The 21,192-nt window shown below is 49.7% G+C and overlaps 1 protein-coding gene across 2 annotated transcripts in view; it reads right to left on the bottom strand.

The window, feature by feature from the left end:
* Positions 1 to 3,983: 3,983 nt before the first annotated feature.
* The window catches only part of LOC140402416 (B9 domain-containing protein 2-like), a 29,075-nt gene continuing 11,866 nt past the window's right edge, over positions 3,984 to 21,192 (bottom strand). The window contains exons 4-5 of one of the 2 annotated variants that reach the window (XM_072490183.1): positions 5,695 to 5,806; positions 3,984 to 4,410 (exon numbers count right to left, since the gene is read on the bottom strand). In XM_072490183.1, coding sequence (XP_072346284.1) covers positions 4,296 to 4,410; positions 5,695 to 5,806 — 227 coding nt within the window. In that variant the 3' untranslated portion in view covers positions 3,984 to 4,295. Of the gene's footprint in view, positions 4,411 to 5,694; positions 5,807 to 15,397; positions 18,254 to 21,192 lie in introns of those variants that run through there. The other variant, XM_072490182.1, reaches the window with a different exon arrangement.

The raw sequence follows: 21,192 nt of genomic DNA, 5'->3' as shown, positions 1-21,192 counted from the left end.
ACCGATTGAAAAAGTGTGTCTTTGAAACACGATCCGGAGATGCCAATACTGCCCACAAACCTCTCTTCTCAGTTTGTTTCCCAAACCACATTGACAAATATCGCTGCATTTCCCCTAGAAACAAGCACTCATTTTTTTCTTTCTAATCACACAATTTAAGACCGTAGTCGTCAGCAGCATTTCAAGCCTCTGTAAACTGTGGTTTGGAAATGATGTTCAACGTCTGTCATCGCCAGCTGGGTAAATCAGGATCCAAAAGCAACGGACATTACCCACAAAATTACTAAAACACTCCCAGCTCTTGGTAGACTCTTGTAAAACTTCCTATGTGTTTTTAATATTACTAACAGAACATTGCTCAGAGTGCGTCACAGGATAGGTTGCTACCTACACAACTAGTGGAAGGTGTTATGAAGCAAAACAGGGAGTGTCACAGGAGGTAATTAATAATCTTTAATTGTGTCACAGGTAGGCTTACATTAACACTGCACTGAAGTTACTGTGAAAAGCCCCAAGTCGCCACACTCAGCTACAGAGGGAGAATTCAGAATGTCAGAATAGGAACAGCTTCTTCCCCACAGCTGCCAGACTCCTCAACGACTCTCCCTTGGACTGATTTGTTCCCTGTAAGAACACTATTCACGACGCCCTATGCTGCTCTTGTTTGGTCCTTGTTCCGCACTGTAACCAATCAGTTTGTCGATGTACCATTTGTCAATGTTCTCTGTTGATTATTCTTTTGTCTACTATGTACGTACTGTGTACGTTCCCTTGGCCGCAGAAAAATACTTTTCCCTGTACCTCCGTACATGTGACAATAAATATTAATCAATCAATCAGTCCAATTCACCGAACAAAGACATCTTTCGGGACTTATGGGAGGAAACCGGAGCACCTGGAGGAAACCCACGCAGACACGGGGAGAACATGCAAACTCCACACAGACGTTAGTCCGTGACATGCAAATGTGACACGATACAGGACATGTGCCCTGGACAAAAGTTTATTTAATTTCTTATAAATAGCTGGAGAGACTCAGGTCAAGGTCAATCGTGTAAAGCAACCACAGCACAAAGTGGCTAAAAACTTGCATTCACATCGAAAAATGTCCCAGGAGCATAATCGGACAAGCTAAAGGAGGAGCAACTGTGAGCTGTGTCAAAGAGGTGGCTTTTAGGGAGCATTTTAAGGACGGACTGTGAAGCGGAGAGGTTTAAGTTGGTGCTGGCAGTTAGATGGCACCAAACTTGGATTTTAAAAGCCTGGAGATTTCAAGGGGGAAAGAGGTCCACAGCTTTAAGCTGGAGGCGAATAAGTTTCAGGAGGGGACAGTGCAACGAACCTCAAATGCAAGGAGGAGCATCGGCCTGTGGGTTAAAGTGTGTGTAGGATGCGGGAATCAAGGGAGGCGATGTCCAGCTGAAGTGTCAACATTCTCCGTAAATAATCAGAGCACCAGCGGCTAAAACTGTAAACGTCCCGGACCAAAATGGAGTTCCGCGCGCACTGAACGGCCATCCATTTAGAAGTTTTCCTCCAGGGATCGCTGCTGATGTCGGAAACCAGGGGCTGGTTTAGCACAGTGGGCTAGACAGCTGGCTTGTAATGCAGAACAAAGCCAGCAGTGCGGGTTCAATTCCCGTACCGGCCTCTCCGAACAGGCACCGGAATGTGGCGACTAGGGGCTTTTCACAGTAACTTCATTGAAGCCTACTTGTGACAATAAACGATTATTATTATTATTAATGAGAGGAACTTCTGGACACACAGCTCGTCTGCCCGACCAACAGAAGAAATCTCTCAATGCCTTCCATAAACCCCCATCACAATCACAGAATCACACAGTGCAGAAGAGGCCCTTCGGCCCATCGAGTCTGCACCGACACATGAAAAACACCTGACCAGGCAGCAAGGTGGCGCAGTGGGTTAGCCTTGCTGCCTCACGGCGCCGAGGTCCTAGGTTCGATCCCGACTCTGGGTCACTGTCCGTGTGGGGTTTGCACATTCTCCCCGTGTTTGCGTGGGTTTCGCCCCCACAACCTAAAGATGTGCAGGGTAGGTGGATTGGCCACGCTAAATTGCCCCTTAATTGGAAAAAATGAATTGGGTACTCTAAATTTATATATAAAAAAAAAACACCTGACTTGCCCTCCAGGGTGGCACAGTGGTTAGCACTGCTGCCTCAATGCACCAGGGACCCGGGTTCAATTCTGGCCTTGGGTCATTCTCCCCCGTGTCTGCGTGGGTTTCCTCCAGGTGCTCCAATTCCTTCCACAATCCAAAGATGTGCAGGTTAGCTGGATTGGCTATGCTAAATTGCCCCTTCGTGTCCAGGGATGTGTAGGTTAGGTTAAATAGTTATTGGGCTGGGCAGGTTAGTGGATTTGGGTGGAGTGCTTTTTCAGAGGGTCGGTGCAGACTTGATAGGCCGAGTGGCCTCTTTCTGCACTGTCGGGATTCTCTGATTCTAATCCCATTTTCCAGCACTTGGCCCATAGCCTTGAATGTTCTGACTTGCCAAGTGCTCATCCAGGTGCTTTTTAAACAATGTGAGGCAACCCGCCTCTACCACCCTCCCAGGCAGTGCTTTCCAGACCGTCACCACGGTTGTCCTCAAATCCTCCCTAAACCTTCTACCCTTCACCTTCAACTTTTAACTAAGGGGAACAGCTGCTCCCTGTCCATGCCCCTTATAATCTTGTACACAATCTTAAAACAGAAACTGAGAATGCTGGAAAGCCACAACAGACTGACCAAAGTGTGAGCAATGGCAACTTAATGATACAAATGGAGACCCTTCCACATGACTCCAATCAGAATGGAAGGGACTCTTTATCGAGCTGGCCAGAGCACAAAAACTAAAGAATAAGGGGCAAGATTTGTAATAGTGCGCTGCAATAGTTTAGTATAATACATTAAGTAGATGGTATTCCAGAATTATACTCTTTTGAGCAAAACAATTAAAACAAATTAATAAATCAAGGACAAATTAAAGGGACAGCTCTTTAAAGGGCTACTCTAACGGGGAAAAAATCTCAAAGGAAATTTACAAAATTCAAATTGCAATGTGGTTAAGGGGGTCAAGAAAGCACCCAGCCCCCGGGGTGCCCACCAGACATGGAAAACCTCGACCATCCCGGTGAACATTACGTGCTCCCTCTCCAAGGAAACCTGGCTGTGGACGTAATGCCAGTAAGGTCCCTTTCTGCTTTATTCCTTTTCTTCTATTTTGCCGTTATCATTTTTCATCCATGGGTGATTAATGGACATGTGTCTTTAAGTCTTGCAGCCGAGGGAATGAGGAATTCAGAAGTTACAGGAGAGAACACTCTCCTAATCTCTGCTAGTTTCAACAGGAGTTTCGGAGTTTTTGGAACCAGTGAGAGCGAGATGGGGCGGGTCTCAGTCCGATCGATTGGCTGGTGGCTAATGAATTGGTCCAAAAGGCCGTACTCTGCCCGGTAGCAGGTGGTGATTGGATCCTACCTCAGTGGGAGGCTTCTCAGAGACCCGAGGGACCAGTTGAGTCCTGGACACAGTTCAGCCCTAGACACAGAAAGACAAGGAGCTGCTTTTCTCTCCCTCTCCAGAGAGGATGTGAGTGCTGTATTCCTGGAACTGCAGAGAACCTGAACGAATGAATCGACAGGAAAACCATGACTGGCTACACCCAAAGACCAGGTTCTCCTTCTCTCCAGAGAGCTGTTGAGTGCTGCATTCCTGAAACTGCAGAGGCCTAAATGAATCTACAACAAAAGCCTCAAACTCAAAACAAGATTTGAAAAGTACGGTGCTAAAAAAAGCACCATCTGAAACAAAGACACTTTTTCCTTTTTTTTTTACCCCCTTTTTCCCCCTCAGTATTTGTCTGTCTTGTGTGTGTGTGTAAGGCGGGGGGCAAGTTAAAATGGGGAATTGGTTAATAATTAACCAGTTGTTTTGCTGCATATTCCATTATAGTTCTTGTTATAAATAAACAGTAATTGTGTTTAAACTTACAAGCCTTTAATTATTTGACAGCCAAGAGCAAAGACTTTGGGTATCTTTCGAAGAATTATTGGTTAATTCACTTGTGTTGGGACACCGGGACTGGAACTGTTGGGGCTGGAAATCACCGCACACTAGTCCAGGGTGCTGTAACAATTATAATAGTGACTACACTTACAAAAGTACTTAATATGCTGTGAATCGTTGAGATATCTGATGATCGTCAAGAGCACTATATAAACACAAGTCTTTTGTTTTCCTGTGGACAGTATGAGAGGGACATGGCAATTTTCACAAGGCCGGGGAGTTTACAAGACTTCCCCACAGTTTTGACATCCTTCACTGCCGTTTTGATGAAGCTCAGGAATCGGGATGGTCACTCCGAAGGTTTGCGCGATCCAAAATCCGTCTGCAGCTCCAGTCCTGCCTCAGAAAGGGTGCAAACACAGAAGGGGGCAACAAACATGAAGTTAAACAATCAGGTCTCACTGTCATCGCCACCCGTTACTTGGCCCAAATATTTTATACATCTTCCCTGGAAAGTGCACCTCACGTTCTGCGTGGTGCATTTGGAAAAAGTTTGTTATAGGGTGCGAAGAGGGGGTAAAATCCATTCAAGAAACATACTGGTGTGCACTGCTTCATGGTGCTTGACTGCCCCCTTGTGTGGGATAGGACTGACTGCATTAATATCATAGGGGGTAAAACAAAACAAAGGACTTGCTTTTATACAGCACTTTTAAGAACCACCAGACACCTCAATGCGCTCTGCAGCCAATGAAGTTCTATAGAGGTGTAGTCACTGTTGCGATTATAGGAAATACGGTAGCCAATTTGGGCACAGCAAGCTCCCAGCGACAATGTTATAATGACCAGGGGCGGGATTCTCCGCAGGCAGGATGCTCCATTTTGCCGGCAGCCCGGGGGTTTCCCGAAGGCGTGGGGCTGCCCCACAATGGGAAAGCCCATCGACCGGCCGGCGTAACGGAGCAGCCACCGGAGGGGTGAAGCAGAAATGTGGCGGGGCAGAGAATCCAGCCCCAGATGTTTTTGTAATGTTGAGTGAAGGATACAAATAATAATAATCTTTACTATTGTCACAAGTAGGCTTACATTAACACTGCAATGAAATTACTGTGAAAAGCCCCTAGTCGCCACATTCTGGCGCCTGTTCGGGTACTGAGGGAGAATTCAGAATGTCCAAATCACCTAACAGCACGTCTTTCGGAACATGTGGGAGGAAAACGGAGCGCCCAGAGGAAACCCACGCAGACACGCGGAGAACGTGCAGACTCCGCACAGTGAGCCAAGCCAGGGATCAAACCTGGGTCCCTGGTGCTGTGAAGCAACAGTGCTAACCACTGTGCTGTGACGCCAGGGAGAAGCCCTGGTAATACATTGAAATAGTGCCATGGGATCTTTAGCGATCACCTAACAGAGGCAGACAGGACTCTCACGTCTCATTCAAAATGCGGCCCCTTGGAAAATGCAGCACTCCCTCAGCGCTGCACTGCAGTGTCAGTTGTGCTCGAGTCCCAGGGTGGGGGATCCTGATGTTGTGCGGATGCATATCACGGGTGATCACGGATCAAATGAAAAACCGGGGGGGGGGGGGGGGGGGGGGGGAGTTGCAAAGCAGGCCGTCGAGTCGCGAGCACACAAGGACAAGTTCTCCAGTAGCAAGCCCAGCACAAGGGTAAAACTCACTCGACACACTGTTCAGCTGTTGGCACAGCCCTCTCCATCACTGCTGATCTTCCATTTCTGGATGTGGCGGTGCTAATTGGCGCGGCGTTGGAGGTAATGTTGGACTGCAGACCTGGAGTGTTTATTTATAGCACTATGAGGGTGAGAACTCTCAACCTATCTTTTCAAGAGCAGCGTCACATTTCTAAAAATTAAATTTACAGCAAAATATTATACAATTAACTCCGCTAATTTATTGAGTACATAAACCGCTCACAACCAAGGTAAAGGAACGATCGATATGGAGTGACTGCACCCAGTGATTTGATTGAATTATATTGGGTTACATTGCACAATTTGGTTTTTTACATTATTCCTGGATATTAATTGGACAAGAGTATGAAAAGGAAACAGCAAACTCAATGACAATGGGGAGGTTCAGGTGGGAGTGGTCTGGGAGGCGTTGAAGGCGGTGGTTAGGGGGGAGCTGATATCAATAAGGGCACATAAAGGGAAGCAGGAGAGTAAGGAACGGGAGCGGTTGCTGCAAGAACTTTTGAGGGTGGACAGACAATATGCGGAAGCACCGGAGGAGGGACTGTACAGGGAAAGGCAAAGGCTGCATGTGGAATTTGACTTGCTGACTACAGGCACTGCAGAGGCACAATGGAGGAAGGCGCAGGGTGTACAGTATGAATATGGGGAGAAGGCGAGCAGATTGCTGGCACACCAATTGAGGAAAAGGGGAGCAGCGAGGGAAATAGGGGGAGTGAGGGATGAGGAAGGAGAGATGGAGCGGGGGGCGGAGAGAGTGAATGAAGTGTTCAAGACATTTTATAAAAAATTGTATGAAGCTCAACCCCCGGATGGGAGGGAGAGAATGATGGATTTTTTGGATCGGCTGGAAATTCCCAAGGTGGAAGAGCAGGAAAGGGTGGGACTGGGAGCACAGATTACGGTAGAAGAAGTGGTGAAAGGAATTAGGAACATGCAGACGGGAAAGGCCCCGGGACCGGACGGATTCCCAGTTGAATTTTACAGAAAGTATTTGGACTTGCTCGCCCCGGTACTGACGAGGACCTTTAACGAGGCAAAGGAAAGGGGACAACTGCCCCCGACTATGTCTGAAGCAACGATATCGCTTCTCTTAAAGAAGGAAAAGGATCCGCTACAATGCGGGTCCTACAGACCAATTTCCCTCCTAAATGTGGATGCCAAGGTCCTGGCCAAGGTAATGGCAATGAGAATAGAGGAATGTGTCCCGGGGGTGGTTCACGAGGACCAAACTGGGTTTGTGAAGGGGAGACAGCTGAACACGAATATACGGAGGCTGTTAGGGGTAATGATGATGGCCCCACCAGAGGGTGAAACGGAGATAGTAGTGGCGATGGATGCCGAGAAAGCATTTGATAGAGTGGAATGGGATTATCTGTGGGAGGTGTTGAGGAGATTTGGTTTTGGAGAGGGGTATGTTAGATGGGTGCAGCTGTTGTATAGGGCCCCAGTGGCGAGTGTGGTCACGAATGGACGGGGATCGGCATATTTTCGGCTCCATAGAGGGACAAGGCAGGGATGTCCTCTGTCCCCATTACTGTTTGCACTGGCGATTGAGCCCCTGGCGATAGCGCTGAGAGGTTCCAAGAGATGGAGGGGAATACTTAGGGGAGGAGAAGAACACCGGGTATCTTTATATGCGGATGATCTGCTACTATATGTGGCGGATCCAGCGGAGGGGATGCCAGAAATAATGCGGATACTTGGGGAGTTTGGGGATTTTTCAGGGTATAAATTGAACATGGGGAAGAGTGAGCTGTTTGTGGTGCATCCAGGGGAGCAGAGTAGAGAAATAGAAGACCTACCGTTGAGGAAGGTAACAAGAGACTTTCGTTACCTGGGGATCCAGATAGCAAAGAATTGGGGCACATTGCACAGGCTAAATTTAACGCGGTTGGTGGAACAGATGGAGGAAGATTTCAAGAGATGGGATATGGTAGCATTGTCAATGGCAGGGAGGGTGCAGGCGGTTAAGATGGTGGTCCTCCCGAGATTCCTCTTTGTGTTTCAGTGCCTCCCGGTGGTGATCACGAAGGCTTTTTTTAAAAGGATAGAAAAGAGCATCATGGGTTTTGTTTGGGCCGGGAAGACTCCGAGAGTGAGGAAGGGATTCTTACAGCGTAGTAGGGATAGGGGGGGCTGGCATTACCGAGCCTAAGTGAGTATTATTGGGCCGCTAATATTTCAATGGTGAGTAAGTGGATGGGAGAGGAGGAGGGAGCGGCGTGGAAGAGATTAGAGAGGGCGTCCTGTAGGGGGACCAGCCTGCAGGCTATGGTGACAGCCCCATTGCCGTTCTCACCAAGGAACTACACCACGAGCCCGGTGGTGGTAGCTACACTGAAGATTTGGGGACAGTGGAGACGACATAGGGGAAAGACCGGAGCATTGGGGGGGTTCCCGATAAGAAACAACCATAGGTTTGCCCCGGGGGGAATGGATGGGGGATATGGAATGTGGCAAAGAGCAGGAATAACGCAACTGAAAGATCTATTTGTGGACGGGAAGTTCGCAAGTCTGGGAGCGCTGACCGAGAAATATGGGTTGCCCCAAGGGAATGCATTCAGGTACATGCAATTGAGGGCTTTTGCGAGGCAACAGGTGAGGGAATTCCCGCAGCTCCCGACACAAGAGGTGCAGGACAGAGTCATCTCAAAGAAATGGGTGGGGGATGGTAAGGTGTCGGATATATATAGGGAAATGAGGGACGAAGGGGAGACTATGGTGGACGAACTAAAAGGGAAATGGGAAGAAGAGCTAGGGGAGGAGATCGAGGAGGGGCTGTGGGCAGATGCCCTAAACAGGGTAAACTCGTCGTCCTCGTGCGCCAGGCTAAGCCTGATTCAGTTTAAGGTATTACACAGGGCACATATGACTGGAACACGGCTCAGTAAATTTTTCGGGGTGGAGGATAGGTGTGCGAGGTGCTCGAGAAGCCCAGCGAATCATACCCATATGTTTTGGTCATGCCCGGCACTACAGGGGTTTTGGGTGGGGGTGACAAAGGCGCTTTCAAAAGTAGTAGGAGTCCGGGTCGAACCAAGCTGGGGGTTGGCTATATTTGGGGTTGCACAAGAGCCGGGAGTGCAGGAGGCGAGAGAGGCCGATGTTTTGGCCTTTGCGTCCCTAGTAGCCCGGCGCAGGATATTGTTAATGTGGAAAGAAGCCAAGCCCCCGGGGGTGGAGACCTGGATAAATGATATGGCGGGGTTCATAAAGCTAGAGCGGATTAAGTTCGTCCTAAGGGGGTCGGCTCAAGGGTTCACCAGGCGGTGGCAACCGTTCGTCGAATATCTTGCGGAAAGATAGATGGGGGAAAAAAGAAGGCAGCAGCAGCAGCCCAGGACTTGGCGGGGGGGGGGGGGGGGGGGGATGGGTGGGTGGGGGGGGTATAGCCTGTGACAAGGCAGTTGCCAATTAGGGCTAGTTTTCATTTTTGTTATTTAATATTTATTTATTTGTTGTTTTTTGTTTATATAAAAAAGGTCATTATTATCTGTATTGTTATAATGTTGTGTAAAGGATGCACAATGTACTGTGTTGGTTGACCAAAAATTTTCAATAAAATATTTATTAAAAAAAAAAAGAAAAGGAAACAGCAAGTTGGCAGTATCAATTACGTCAGTTTTTAATTCCATTCCCACTGGTCACTGTAACGTGTAATCACTGACCCTCACTGGGGTCCACTCCCTGAAGGCACTGACCCTCACTGGGGTACCGTTCCTGAAGGTCCTGATTCTCACTGGGGTACAGTTCCTGAAGGTGCTGATTCACACGAGGGTACAGTTCCAGAAGGCGCTGACCCTCACTGGGGTACAGTTCCTGAAGGTGCTGATTCTCACAGGGGTACGGTTCCTGAAGGTGCTGACCCTCACTGGAATTCGGTTCCTGAAGGTGCTGACCCTCACTGGGGTACAGTTCCTGAAGGTGCTGACTCTCACTGGGGTACAGTTCCTGAAGGTGCTGACTCTCACTGGGGTAAGTTCCTGAAGGTGCTGACTCTCACAGGGATACAGTTCCTGAAGGTGCTGACTAACACTGGGGTACAGATCCTGAAGGTGCTGACTCTTACTGGGGTACAGTTCTTAAGGTGCTGATTCTCACTAGGGTACAGTTCCAGAAGTTGCTGACCCTCACTGGGGTACAGTTCCTGAAGGTGCTAATTCTCACTGGGGTACAGTTCCTGAAGGTGCTGATTTTCACTGGGGTACGGTTCCTGAAGGTGCTGACCCTCACTGGGATTCGGTTCCTGAAGGTGCTGACCCTCACTGGGGTACAGTTCCTGAAGGTGCTGACTCTCACTGGGGTACAGGTCCTGAAGGTGCTGACTCTCACAGGGATACAGTTCCTGAAGGTGCTGACTCTCACAGGGATACAGTTCCTGAAGGTGCTGACTCTCACTAGGGTACAGATCCTGAAGGTGCCGACTCTTACTGGAGTACAGTTCCTGAAGGTGCTGACTCTCACTGGGGTACAGTTCCTGAAGGTGCTGACTCTTACTGGGGCGCAGTTCCTGAAGGTATTGACTCTTACTGGGTACAGTTCCTGAAGGTGCTGACTCTTACTGGGTACAGTTCCTGAAGGTGCTGACTCTCACTCAGGTACAGTTCTTGAAGGTACTGACTCTCACTCGGGTACAGTTCCTGAAGGTGCTGACTCTCACTGGAGCACAGTTCCTGAAGGTGCTGACTCTCACTTGGGTACAGTTCCTGAAGGTGCTGACTCTCACTGGGTTACAGTTCCTGAAGGTGCTGACTCTCACTGGGTTACAGTTCCTGAAGGTGCTGATACTCACTGGGATACGGTTCCTGAAGGAGCTGACCCTCACTTGGATACGGTTCCTGAAGGTGCTGACTCTCACTGGGGTACAGTTCCTGAAGGTGCTGACTCTCACTGGGGTACAGTTCCTGAAGGTGCTGACTCTTGCTGAGTTACAGTTCCTGAAGGTGCTGACTCTCACTGGGGTACAGAGCCTGAAGGTGCTGACTCTTACTGGGGCACAGTTCCTGAAGGTGCTGACTCCCACTCGGGCACAGTTCCAGAAGGTGCTGACTCTCACTGGGGTACAGTTCCTGAAGGTGCTGACTCTTGCTGAGTTACAGTTCCTGAAGGTGCTGACTCTCACTGGGGTACAGAGCCTGAAGGTGCTGACTCTTACTGGGGCACAGTTCCTGAAGGTGCTGACTCCCACTCGGGCACAGTTCCAGAAGGTGCTGACTCTCACTGGGGTACAGTTCCTGAAGGTGCTGACTCTCACTGGGGTACAGAGCCTGAAGGTGCTGACTCTTACTGGGGCACAGTTCCTGAAGGTGCTGACTCCCACTCGGGCACAGTTCCAGAAGGTGCTGACTCTCACTGGGGTACAGTTCCTGAAGATGCTGACACTCACTGGGGTACAGTTCCTGAAGGTATTGACTCTTACTGGGGACAGTTCCTGAAGGTGCTGACTCTCACTCAGGTACAGTTCCTGAAGGTACTGACTCTCGCAAGGGCACAGTTCCTGAAGGTGCTGACTCTCACTGCGGTACAGTTCCTGAAGGTGCTGACTCTCACTGGGGTACAGAGCCTGAAGGTGCTGACTCTTACTGGGGCACAGTTCCTGAAGGTGCTGACTCCCACTCGGGCACAGTTCCAGAAGGTGCTGACTCTCACTGGGGTACAGTTCCTGAAGGTGCTGACTGACTGTTACTTGGGTACAGTTCCTGAAGGTGCTGACTCTCACTGGGGTACAGTTCCTGAAGGTGCTGACTCTCACTGGGGGACAGTTCCTGAGGGTGATAACTCTCACCGCGGTACAGTTCCTGAAGATGCTGACACTCACTGGGGTACAGTTCCTGAAGGTATTGACTCTTACTGGGGACAGTTCCTGAAGGTGCTGACTCTCACTCAGGTACAGTTCCTGAAGGTACTGACTCTCGCAAGGGCACAGTTCCTGAAGGTGCTGACTCTCACTGCGGTACAGTTCCTGAAGGTGCTGACTCTCACTGGGGTACAGTTCCTGAAGTTGCTGATTCTCACTGAGGTATAGTTCCTGAGGGTGCTGACACTCACTGGGGTACAGTTCCTGAAGGTGCTGACTCTCACTGGGGTACAGTTCCTGAAGTTGCTGATTCTCACTGAGGTATAGTTCCTGAGGGTGCTGACACTCACTGGGGTACAGTTCCTGAAGGTGCTGACTCTCACTGGGGTACAGTTCCTGAAGGTGCTGACTCTCACTCGTGTACAGTTCCTGAAGGTGCTGACTCTCACTAAGGGCCAGTTCCTGAGGGTGTTGACACTCACTGGGGTACAGTTCCTGAAGGTAGACTCTTACTGGGTACAGTTCCTGAAGGTGCTGACTCTCACTCAGGTACAGTTCCTGAAGGTACTGACTCTCACTGGGGCACAGTTCCTGAAGGTGCTGACTCTCACTGGGATACAGTTCCTGAAGGTGCTGACTCTCACTGGGGTACAGTTCCTGAAGGTGCTGATTCTCACTGGGGTACAGTTCCTGGAGGCGTTGACTCTCACTGGGGTACAGTTTTTGAAGGTGCTGATTCTCACTGGGGTACAGTTCCTGAAGGAGCTGACTCACTTGGGCCCACTTCCCTGAAGGTGCTGCTTCTCACAGGGGTAGTGTTCCTGAAGGTACTGACTCCCACAGGGATAGGGTTCCTTAATGTGCTGACTCCCACAGGGATAGCGTTCCTGAAGGTGCTGACTCCCACAGGGATAGCATTCCTGAAAGTGCTGACTCCCACAGAGATAGCTTTCCTGAAGGTGCTGACTCCCACAGGGATAGCGTTCCTGAAGATGCTTACTCTCACAGCGGTGCCTCTCCTGAAGGTGCTGACTCCCACTCGGGTGCAGTCCCTGAAGGTGGTGCCTCTCACTGGGGTACAGACCCCGCTGGCTCTCACTGGGGTACCGTTCCTGAAGGTGCTGCCTCTCACAGCGGTGCTTATCCTGAAGGTGCTGCCTGTCACAGCGGTGCTTCTCCTGAAGGTGCTTACTTCCACTGGTGCGCAGTCCTTGAAGATGCTGCCTTTCACAGAAGTACTGTTCCTGAAGGTTGTGCCTCTCACTGGGGTGCATTTCCTGATGGTGCTGCCTCTCACTGGGGTACAATCCCTGTACATGCTGTCTCTCATTTCGGTACAGTCCCTGAAGGTGATGTCTCTTACCAGGGTACAAATCCTGAAAGTCCAGAGTCTCACTTGGGTACAGTTCCTCACTGCTCTGACTCTCACAGGGGTACAATTCCTGAAGGTGCTGACTCTCACTCGGGTACCGCTCAAGGCACTGTTTCTCACAGGGGTACAGTTCCTGAAGGTGCTGACTCCTACTGGAGTGAAGTCCCTGAAAGAGCTGTCTCTCAACGGGGTACAGACCCAACCGTCTCTCGTTGGGGTACAGTTCCTGAAGGTGCTGTCTCTTACCAGTGTATAGTTCCTGAAGGTGCTGACTCTCACTGGGGTACAGTTCCTGAAGGTGCTGACTCTCACTGGGGCACAATACTTGAAGACGCTTCCTCTCACTGGAGTGCAGTTCCACAAGACGCTGAGTCTCACTGGGGTACAGTTCCTGAAGGTGCCGACTCTCACTGGCAACCATTTTCTGAAAGCATTGTCTCTCACTTGGGTAGAGTTTCTGATGGTGCTGACTGTCACTGGTGCACACTTCCTTAAGGTGCTGATTCTCACTCGGACACAGTTGCCTAAGGTGCTGATTCTCACGAGGACACAGTTGCTTATGGTGCTGATTCTCATGAGGACACAGTTGCTTAAGGTGCTGATTCTCACTAGGACACAGTTGCTTAAGGTGCTGACTCTCACTAGGACACAGTTGCTTATGGTGCTGATTCTCACGAGGACACAGTTGCTTAAGGTGCTGATTCTCACGAGGACACAGTTGCTTAAGGTGCTGACTCTCACTAGGACACAGTTGCTTAAGATGCTGACTCTCACTAGGACGCAGTTGCTTAAGGTGCTGATTCTCACGAGGACACAGTTGCTTAAGGTGCTGACTCTCACTCGGAAACAGTTGCTTAAGGTGCTGGCTCTCACTAGGACACAGTTGCTTATGGTGCTGAGTCTCACTAGGACACAGTTGCTTAAGGTGCTGAGTCTCACTAGGACACAGTTGCTTAAGGTGCTGAGTCTCACTAGGACACAGTTGCTTAAGGTGCTGAGTCTCACTAGGACACAGTTGCTTATGGTGCTGAGTCTCACTAGGACACAGTTCCTGAAGGTGCTGACTCTCACTGGGAGACAGTTCCTGAAGGTGCTGACTCTTATGAGGACACAGTTCCTGAAGGTGCTGACTCTCACTAGGACCCAGTTGCTCACGGTGCTGTCTCTTACTGGCATCCATTTTCTGAAGGCCCGGACTCTCACTGGGATAAATTAATGTGGGTGCAGTCACTCTCACATTGGGGTACAGTTCCACAGGCACTTGCGCCCCTCCAGTACCTCACCCAAATGGGAATTCTCATTCTGTCCGACTGTTGATAGTGAGCAACGGTTACTCTGCCCTGGGGAAGTACTCGTTATCAAATTACAAAGCTCACTCCAGAACGCACCACAATTTGTGGTGCAGCATCAGAAGATTCAGACCCTGATCAAGTCAATCTTAATAGAACTCAAACCCATAACTGATGAACTGTATTTGGTTAGAAGCCACAGAGCCAAATGCTCGTGACCAGGGGAGGAAACATTAGCCAGGTACCGCCTTCCCACACTCCCATCCACCCCCCTAACCGAAGGACCAGCCAGCCACACCACCCAGGTCACAATGCCACCTGACATCGGCAATCAAACAAGGTGTGTCACAGAGCCTATGGCTTACTATCAGTGTAGTTCAGTACCCATGCCCTGCAGTCAGACAGACTGACGGGTGTTGTCTGACCAGGGGCTGTGTGCTGGAAGGGCTCCATAATGTGCTCCAGTTTCTTGACAGAATTCCCCTCCACCCCCACCAAGCTGGCCAAAGGAAGTCACACGGCAGGACTTCTCATAATGTGCTCCAGTTTCTTGACAGAATTCCCCCCCCCCCACCAAGCTGGCCACAGGAAGTCACACGGCAGACTGAGGGAAGAAAACCCCTCTCAGGAATCCGTGCGATGATGGTCAGCTGTGTAGCCTTACCTTTTTAAAATTTAGAGTACCCAATTAATTTTTTCCAATTAAGGGGCAATTTAGCGTGGCCAATCCACCTACCCTGCACATCTTTGGGTTGTGGGGGCGAAACCCACGCAAACACGGGGAGAATGTGCAAACTCCACACGGACAGTGACCCAGAGCCGGGATCGAACCTGGGACCTCGGCGCCGTGAGGCAGCAGGGCTAACCCACTGCGCCACCGTGCTGCCCTTGTGTAGCCTTACCTGACAATATAAGCAAAGCAGCAAATCCTTTGAGGGGAATGCCAACTTGGCGAGGAAGGTGCCTCAGAGAGTGAAGAATCCGCTGTGTGCAGACGGTGTGTTTGCGGCTGACCCCGATTTGGATTGAACTTTGGCCTGTATGGCAACCCGCTCTGGTAATCTGACCTTCTTTGTACGTGTTTTGACCTTGCTGCCTTGCCCTCCTGAAGGACAGTCGCTGTTACATACAATGTTAAAACTTACCTGGGAAATGGGTAAACCATCCAGGTTTAAATAGGGATACCTGGTGAGTAAAGTTAGACTCAAAGAAGAGCGAGTATTTATTTCCTTTCTCTTCTGCTGAGCCTTGTAGGCCTTTGAACAAACATTCCTTTTTGTTTGCTGGACAACTCTGTGAACTAACGAACTGAGTGAAGTCCGCCCCACCCATCACAATCCCCTGCCCCGTGCGACCTCGCACAGGATTCAGGCTTCTCGTCAAGGCTTTTTTAAGTGATTTCTCTCCTAAGAATAAACTACAATGCTAAATGTGGGGAAAGCGAATCGCCAGTACAAGGCTACTCTACAAATCACCAGGACAGAGTAAGAACCAACGTCACATCCCACTCTGGGAAGGTACACAGAAGATTACAAAGCATCGTTGCAGTCTGTCAAAATATCCATTATAAACAGTCCTGGTAGCTTAGGAGGTCGGTACTTCAGAGAGGGCAACAGTCGGGGCGGGGGCTTGACCCTTCCGAACTGTAATACTATTATTGGGCGGTGAACGCAGAGAAGATGCGGCGTTGAAACAGAGAGATGGAGGCTTTTTGGGTGAGAATGGAGGCAGGCTCTTTGCAAGGGGGTCGGGGTTGCAGGTGTGGCAACAGCATCGCTCCCACTTTCCCCAGGGAAGTTCTCGGGGAGTCCTATGGTGGTGGCTATGCTGAAACTATAGAGGCAATTTCGGCAGCACTTTAGGGTGGGGGCAGGGTCAAAGTTGATGCTGATCCGAGGGAACCACGGGTTTGAACCAGCGAGGATGGATGAAAGGTTTCGGGGATGGGAGGAGCGACAGGTGATGGAGATGAAGGACTTGTTTTTAGAAGGGTGGCTCTCAAGTTTGGAGGAACTGGGGGAGACGTTTGAGGTCCCACGTGGGAGGGATTCAGGCAAATGCGTGTGCGGGATTTCGCGAAAAAAGTTTTTCCAACCTTTCCGGTGGCACCACCCTCGTTGCTGGATGGGATGTTGTCGATGAGGGGGAGGGGTCATCTCGGCGATCTATGGGAGGATTTTGGAGGATAAGGCGTCACTGGAGGGGTGAAGGCTAAGTAGAAGGAGCAGCTGGGGTACCGCTGGAAAAGGGGCTGTGTTGTGAGGTGCTGCGGAGGGTGAATGCCTCGACCTTCTTTGCGAGGCTGGGGTTGATACAGCTAAAGGTAGTTTCCAGAGCGCAGCTGACAAAGTCAAGGATGAGCCAGTTGTTTGAGGGGGTGGAGGATATTTGTGAGGGGTGTGGAAAGGGGCCCAGCCAATCACATACACATGTTCTAGTCGTTCTTTAGCACCATGTCGGCGATGATGCACGTGGAGCCCAGTCCCCTGGGGGCCATACTCGCGGTGTCGGACTTGCCGGAGTTGCAGATGGGAGCGGGTGGGCAGATGTTTTAGCCTTCGCCTTGTTGATTGCTCACAGGTGGGTCCTGTTGGGGTGGAGGTCAGCTTCTCCACCCTGTGCCTCGGTGTGGCTGGGGGATTTAATGGAGTTCTTGTACTTGGAAAAAAGGCTTCAAGGCGGGCGAGTGAGGGGTTCCATAAAAGACAGGGTTTGTTTATACTACATGTCAGGGAGCTGGTGACCGTCAACTGTTAGGGGGGAGGGAAGGGAACTAGCTGGTTCAGGGGTTGGTGTTGGATTTATTTTGTTTTGTAATGTTAAATATAAAAATGTCAACATCTGAATATAAATACTCCTTTAAAAGAACAGCCCTGGTAGCAGAAACTGAACTGTAATCTGTGTGAAATAGTAATGGCATGGAACAGGAATCAGATAAAAGGACCACTTTGTGTGTAATCTGAGGTGATGGAAGCTTCTAGAAGGCATAAGGACTAAATATGCAGAAAGTGCAGGGCGTTGCAGGGCACCCGGTCAACATCCATCAACTGTAATGAAGTCAAGATCAAGGAGAAATGGGAAGCGGAGTTGGGAGAGGAGATCAATTGGGGGGTATGGAGTGAGGCACTGTGTAGGGTACACAAGACCTCCTCGTGTGCGAGGATGAGCCTGATACAGGTTAAGGTGGTGCACAGGGTGCATATGAATCGGGCGAGAATGAGTGGGTTCTTTCAGGGGGTAGCAGGCGAGTGTGAGAGGTGTGGGCGGGGGCCAGCAAATCACGCGCACATGTTTTGGGGTTGCAAAAATTGGGAAGTTTCTGGCGGGAGTGTTCGCGGTCTTAGCCAGGATAGTGGAGGAGGAGGTGGACCCGGACCCTTTGATGGTGGGGTTTCAGAGAAGCCGGAGCTGATGGAGAGGAGGAAGGCCGATGTCGTGGCCTTCGCCTCTCGGATTGCACGGCGGCGGATTTTGCTGGAGTGGCGGCCGGCATCGCCACCGGGGTTGGCGGCTTGGTCGGGTGACCTGTACGACTGCCTGCGGTTAGAAGATAAAGTCTGAGTTAAAGGGGCTCTTCAGGGGGGGTTGAGGAAAGGTGGGGGATGTTTGTGAAAAAATTGTAGACTGTATAGTTGATTGCTGGGAAGTATGTTTCCCGGGGTGTTTATGTGTTGTAACCTGTTTTGATACATGTTGGTAATAAAATAAATGTTTTAAAAGCTGTAATGAAGCCCACCCCCACACCCCTCGATCAATACTCCACTCCATATTGATCAAAGTTGCGGAGAATGATGCTGAGCTGCAGGTGCACCTTGCCCATGGCCACAGTTTGCAGACGATAACGGTCAGCTCCGGTGTAAATGAGGTCACTGTGTTTCAGCTGAGGCCCGCCACCCACAAACATCTGGGAGAGCTGCTCCTGCCAAGTACCCAGGGGCCGCCAGGTGACGCACTGAATCTCGTGGGTCCCCGGGCTGCTGGGGATGTGGCAGAAACCGTAGCCGTACAGCTCGTTCCTGCCGAAAGAGTCCTGGTGCCAGACCTGTATGTAGAGCTTGGGCCAGCCTGCAGCGGGAAGACAGGGACAGAATGAGTTGTGTTTGTGCTCAGGCAAGGCGAGAATTCTGATTGACGTTGTCGCATTAATTCCCCTTACCTGCAAACCCGCCCCCCAAACACAACAATACAATTTCACAGGCATCAGTTAGCTATTCAATCAAGATAGGGAGAATCAGGCAGTCTGCGGTCATGTCCTCACCTTACATCCCCACATATAATAGGAGCAGTAGGCCATGTGATCCTTTTGAGCCTGCACTACCATTAAATAAGATCATGGTTGGTCCGATTGTGGCCCAACTCCACTTTCCTGTGGGCGGCATGTGGCGCAGTGGTTAGCACTGAGACTGCGGTGCTGAGGACCCGGGTTCGAATTCCGGCCCTGGGTCACTGTCCGTGTGGAGTTTGCACATTCTCCCCGTGTTTGCGTGGGTTTCACCCCCACAACCCAAAGATGTGCAGGCTAGGTGGGTTGGCCACGCTAAATTGCCCCTTCATTGGGGGGAAAAAAAAAAAATGTGTTTTAAAAACTCCACTTTCCTGCCTGCCCTCGACTGCCTTACCAATCAAAAAATCGGTCCAAATCCCCCTTGAATTGAATGAATGATCCTGCCTCCACTCCTCGAGGGAAGAGAATTCCAAACACTACTGGTTGTCAAGCACAAGAATTATAGATGTTTCAATGCGATCATCTCTCATTCTGCTAAACTCCAGAGAACATATCCTCTGCTCAAATGCGGAGTTGAACGAGCCTATGTCAGGCGGAGTGATCAGGAATGGAGCTGGTTTCCGAAACTAGGGAACGCGGGGTCAATTGCAGCAAGCCCCAATCAACAGAACCTCAACAGAGATAGGGAGGGAATCTTCTCGGCCCCCATGGCTCACACATAAACCCACACGGCTACGATCAGAGCCAGATCCTTGGAACTAAACGGGAAAGCGATCATTTTTTGAAATATTATTTATTCTCCTTTTTCACATTTTCTCCCAAGTTTACACCCAACAACAATAAACAATAATCAGTAACAAATATGTCAATCCCCATATCAATAACAACGATCCCATCCTCCCACCAAACCCCAAATATTAGCCCGCATGTTCACACAAACAAATGACAAAAAGGAATTCGGGATCACCCATAGTCGCCATTAACACACACCGTCCCCCTCCCCCCAACCCTCCCACCCAGCCCCCCAACTAATGTTCGATGTTATCCAGTTCTCGAAAGTGCATAATGAATAATGCCCATGAATTGTAGAACCCCTCCATCCTTCCCCTCAGATCAAACTTCACCTTCTCAAGAGTCAAGAATTCCAACAGGTCCCCCCGCCACGCCAGGGCACAGGGTGGAGAGGTTGCTCTCCAACCCATCAGGATCCGCCTCCGGGCGATCAACGAGGCGAAGGCTACAACATCTGCCTCTGCAGCCGTTTCCAACCCTGGCTGGTCCGACACCCCGAATATGGCCTCCCGGGGGCCCGGGTCCAGTTTCACGTGCAACACTTTAGAAATTACCCTAAAAACCTCCTTCCAGTAATCCTCTAGCTTTGGACAGGAAAGAGATAATAATGGAAAATCAAGAGTGAGACACAGGAGGTGGGATGGGAATGACAGAGCGTACAAAGTAGAGACTACAACAGGAAACACCCAAGTGCTGGAAGCTCACAGCAGATCAGACAGCACCAGGCATACGAAACGTTACCACTTCAGATGGTACTACTCTTCATCAGAACAGCATCATGTGACTTTGCACTCCGTCAGGACCCCAGTTTGATTGGATACCAACAAATGTGGGTCAGTAATCAGAGAACGCAGATTTTAATTAATTGGCACAACTGTGGGAGAACGTCTTTATTTTTTGAAACGTACAGAGTGTGTGGTTTATAATCCGCCCAATAGAGCGGTGGAAACAGATTCATTAATACATTCCAAAAGATAATTGAATCCCTGCTTTAGAAAGGACAGTTTTGCAGGGCTATAGGGGAAGATTTAGATTTTAGTTTTGTCACGTGTACCGAGGTACAGTGAAAAGTATTGTTCTGCGTACAGTCCAGGCAGACGGTTCCATGCATGAAAAAAACATAGGACCTACGATAAATACACAGTGTAAATACATAGACATCGGGTGAAGAATACGGAGTGTAGTGCGACATAGTAGAGAAGATGTGTGGAGAGATCAGTTCAGTCCATACGACGGTCATTCAGGAGTCTGGTAACAGTGGGGAAGGAGTTGTTTTTGAACCGGTTAGTGCGTGTTCTCAGACTTTTGTATCTCCTGCCCGATGGAAGAGGTTGGAAGAGAGAATAACCCGGGTGGGAGGAGTCTTTGATTATGCTGCCCGCTTTCCCAAGGCAGCAGGAGGTGTAGACCGAGTGAAAGGATGGGAGGCGGGTTTGCCTGATGGACTGGGCTGTTTTCGCGACTTTCTGTAGTTTCTTACGGTCTTGGGCCGAGCAGTTGCATTACCAGGCTGCGATGCAGCCAGATAGGATGGTGCATCGGTAAAGCAGGGGAGGTGGGACTAACTGGCGAGCTCTTTCAAAAGAGCCAGAACAGGAAAGATGGGCTGAATGGCCTACTCCTGTATGATAAGATTCTATGAGAGAGCTGCAGTATTATCCGTTTGGATTCATTTCGGTGTTATTTTCCTTTCCAAACCACAGACACTCTCTCTAGCCGGGAAACTGAATTGAGTCGATACAGTTACAAGACCAGACAAAGATCTGAACTTCAAAGCTCAAGACTCAATAAAGAGCGTCTCTTGATTTAAAAAAAAATTTTTTAATTAATTTTCTTTTCGTGCTTTTGGAATTCAAAACAAAAGAGCGCTGATAATTGCAAACTTTCTCCCAGGCAATTCTGAACAAAATACAAAAGCCTATTAACCTCCTTTCGACTATATAAGGTGACAAGCTTAATTGAGCCTCCAGAAACACTAAACCCACAA

Source organism: Scyliorhinus torazame, chromosome 25 (assembly GCF_047496885.1).
Source record: "Scyliorhinus torazame isolate Kashiwa2021f chromosome 25, sScyTor2.1, whole genome shotgun sequence".
In the NCBI taxonomy this organism is placed as follows: Eukaryota; Metazoa; Chordata; class Chondrichthyes; order Carcharhiniformes; family Scyliorhinidae; genus Scyliorhinus; species Scyliorhinus torazame.
The sequence above is the reverse complement of the archived record's forward strand: the minus strand, read 5'-3'. Positions and strand labels throughout refer to the sequence as shown.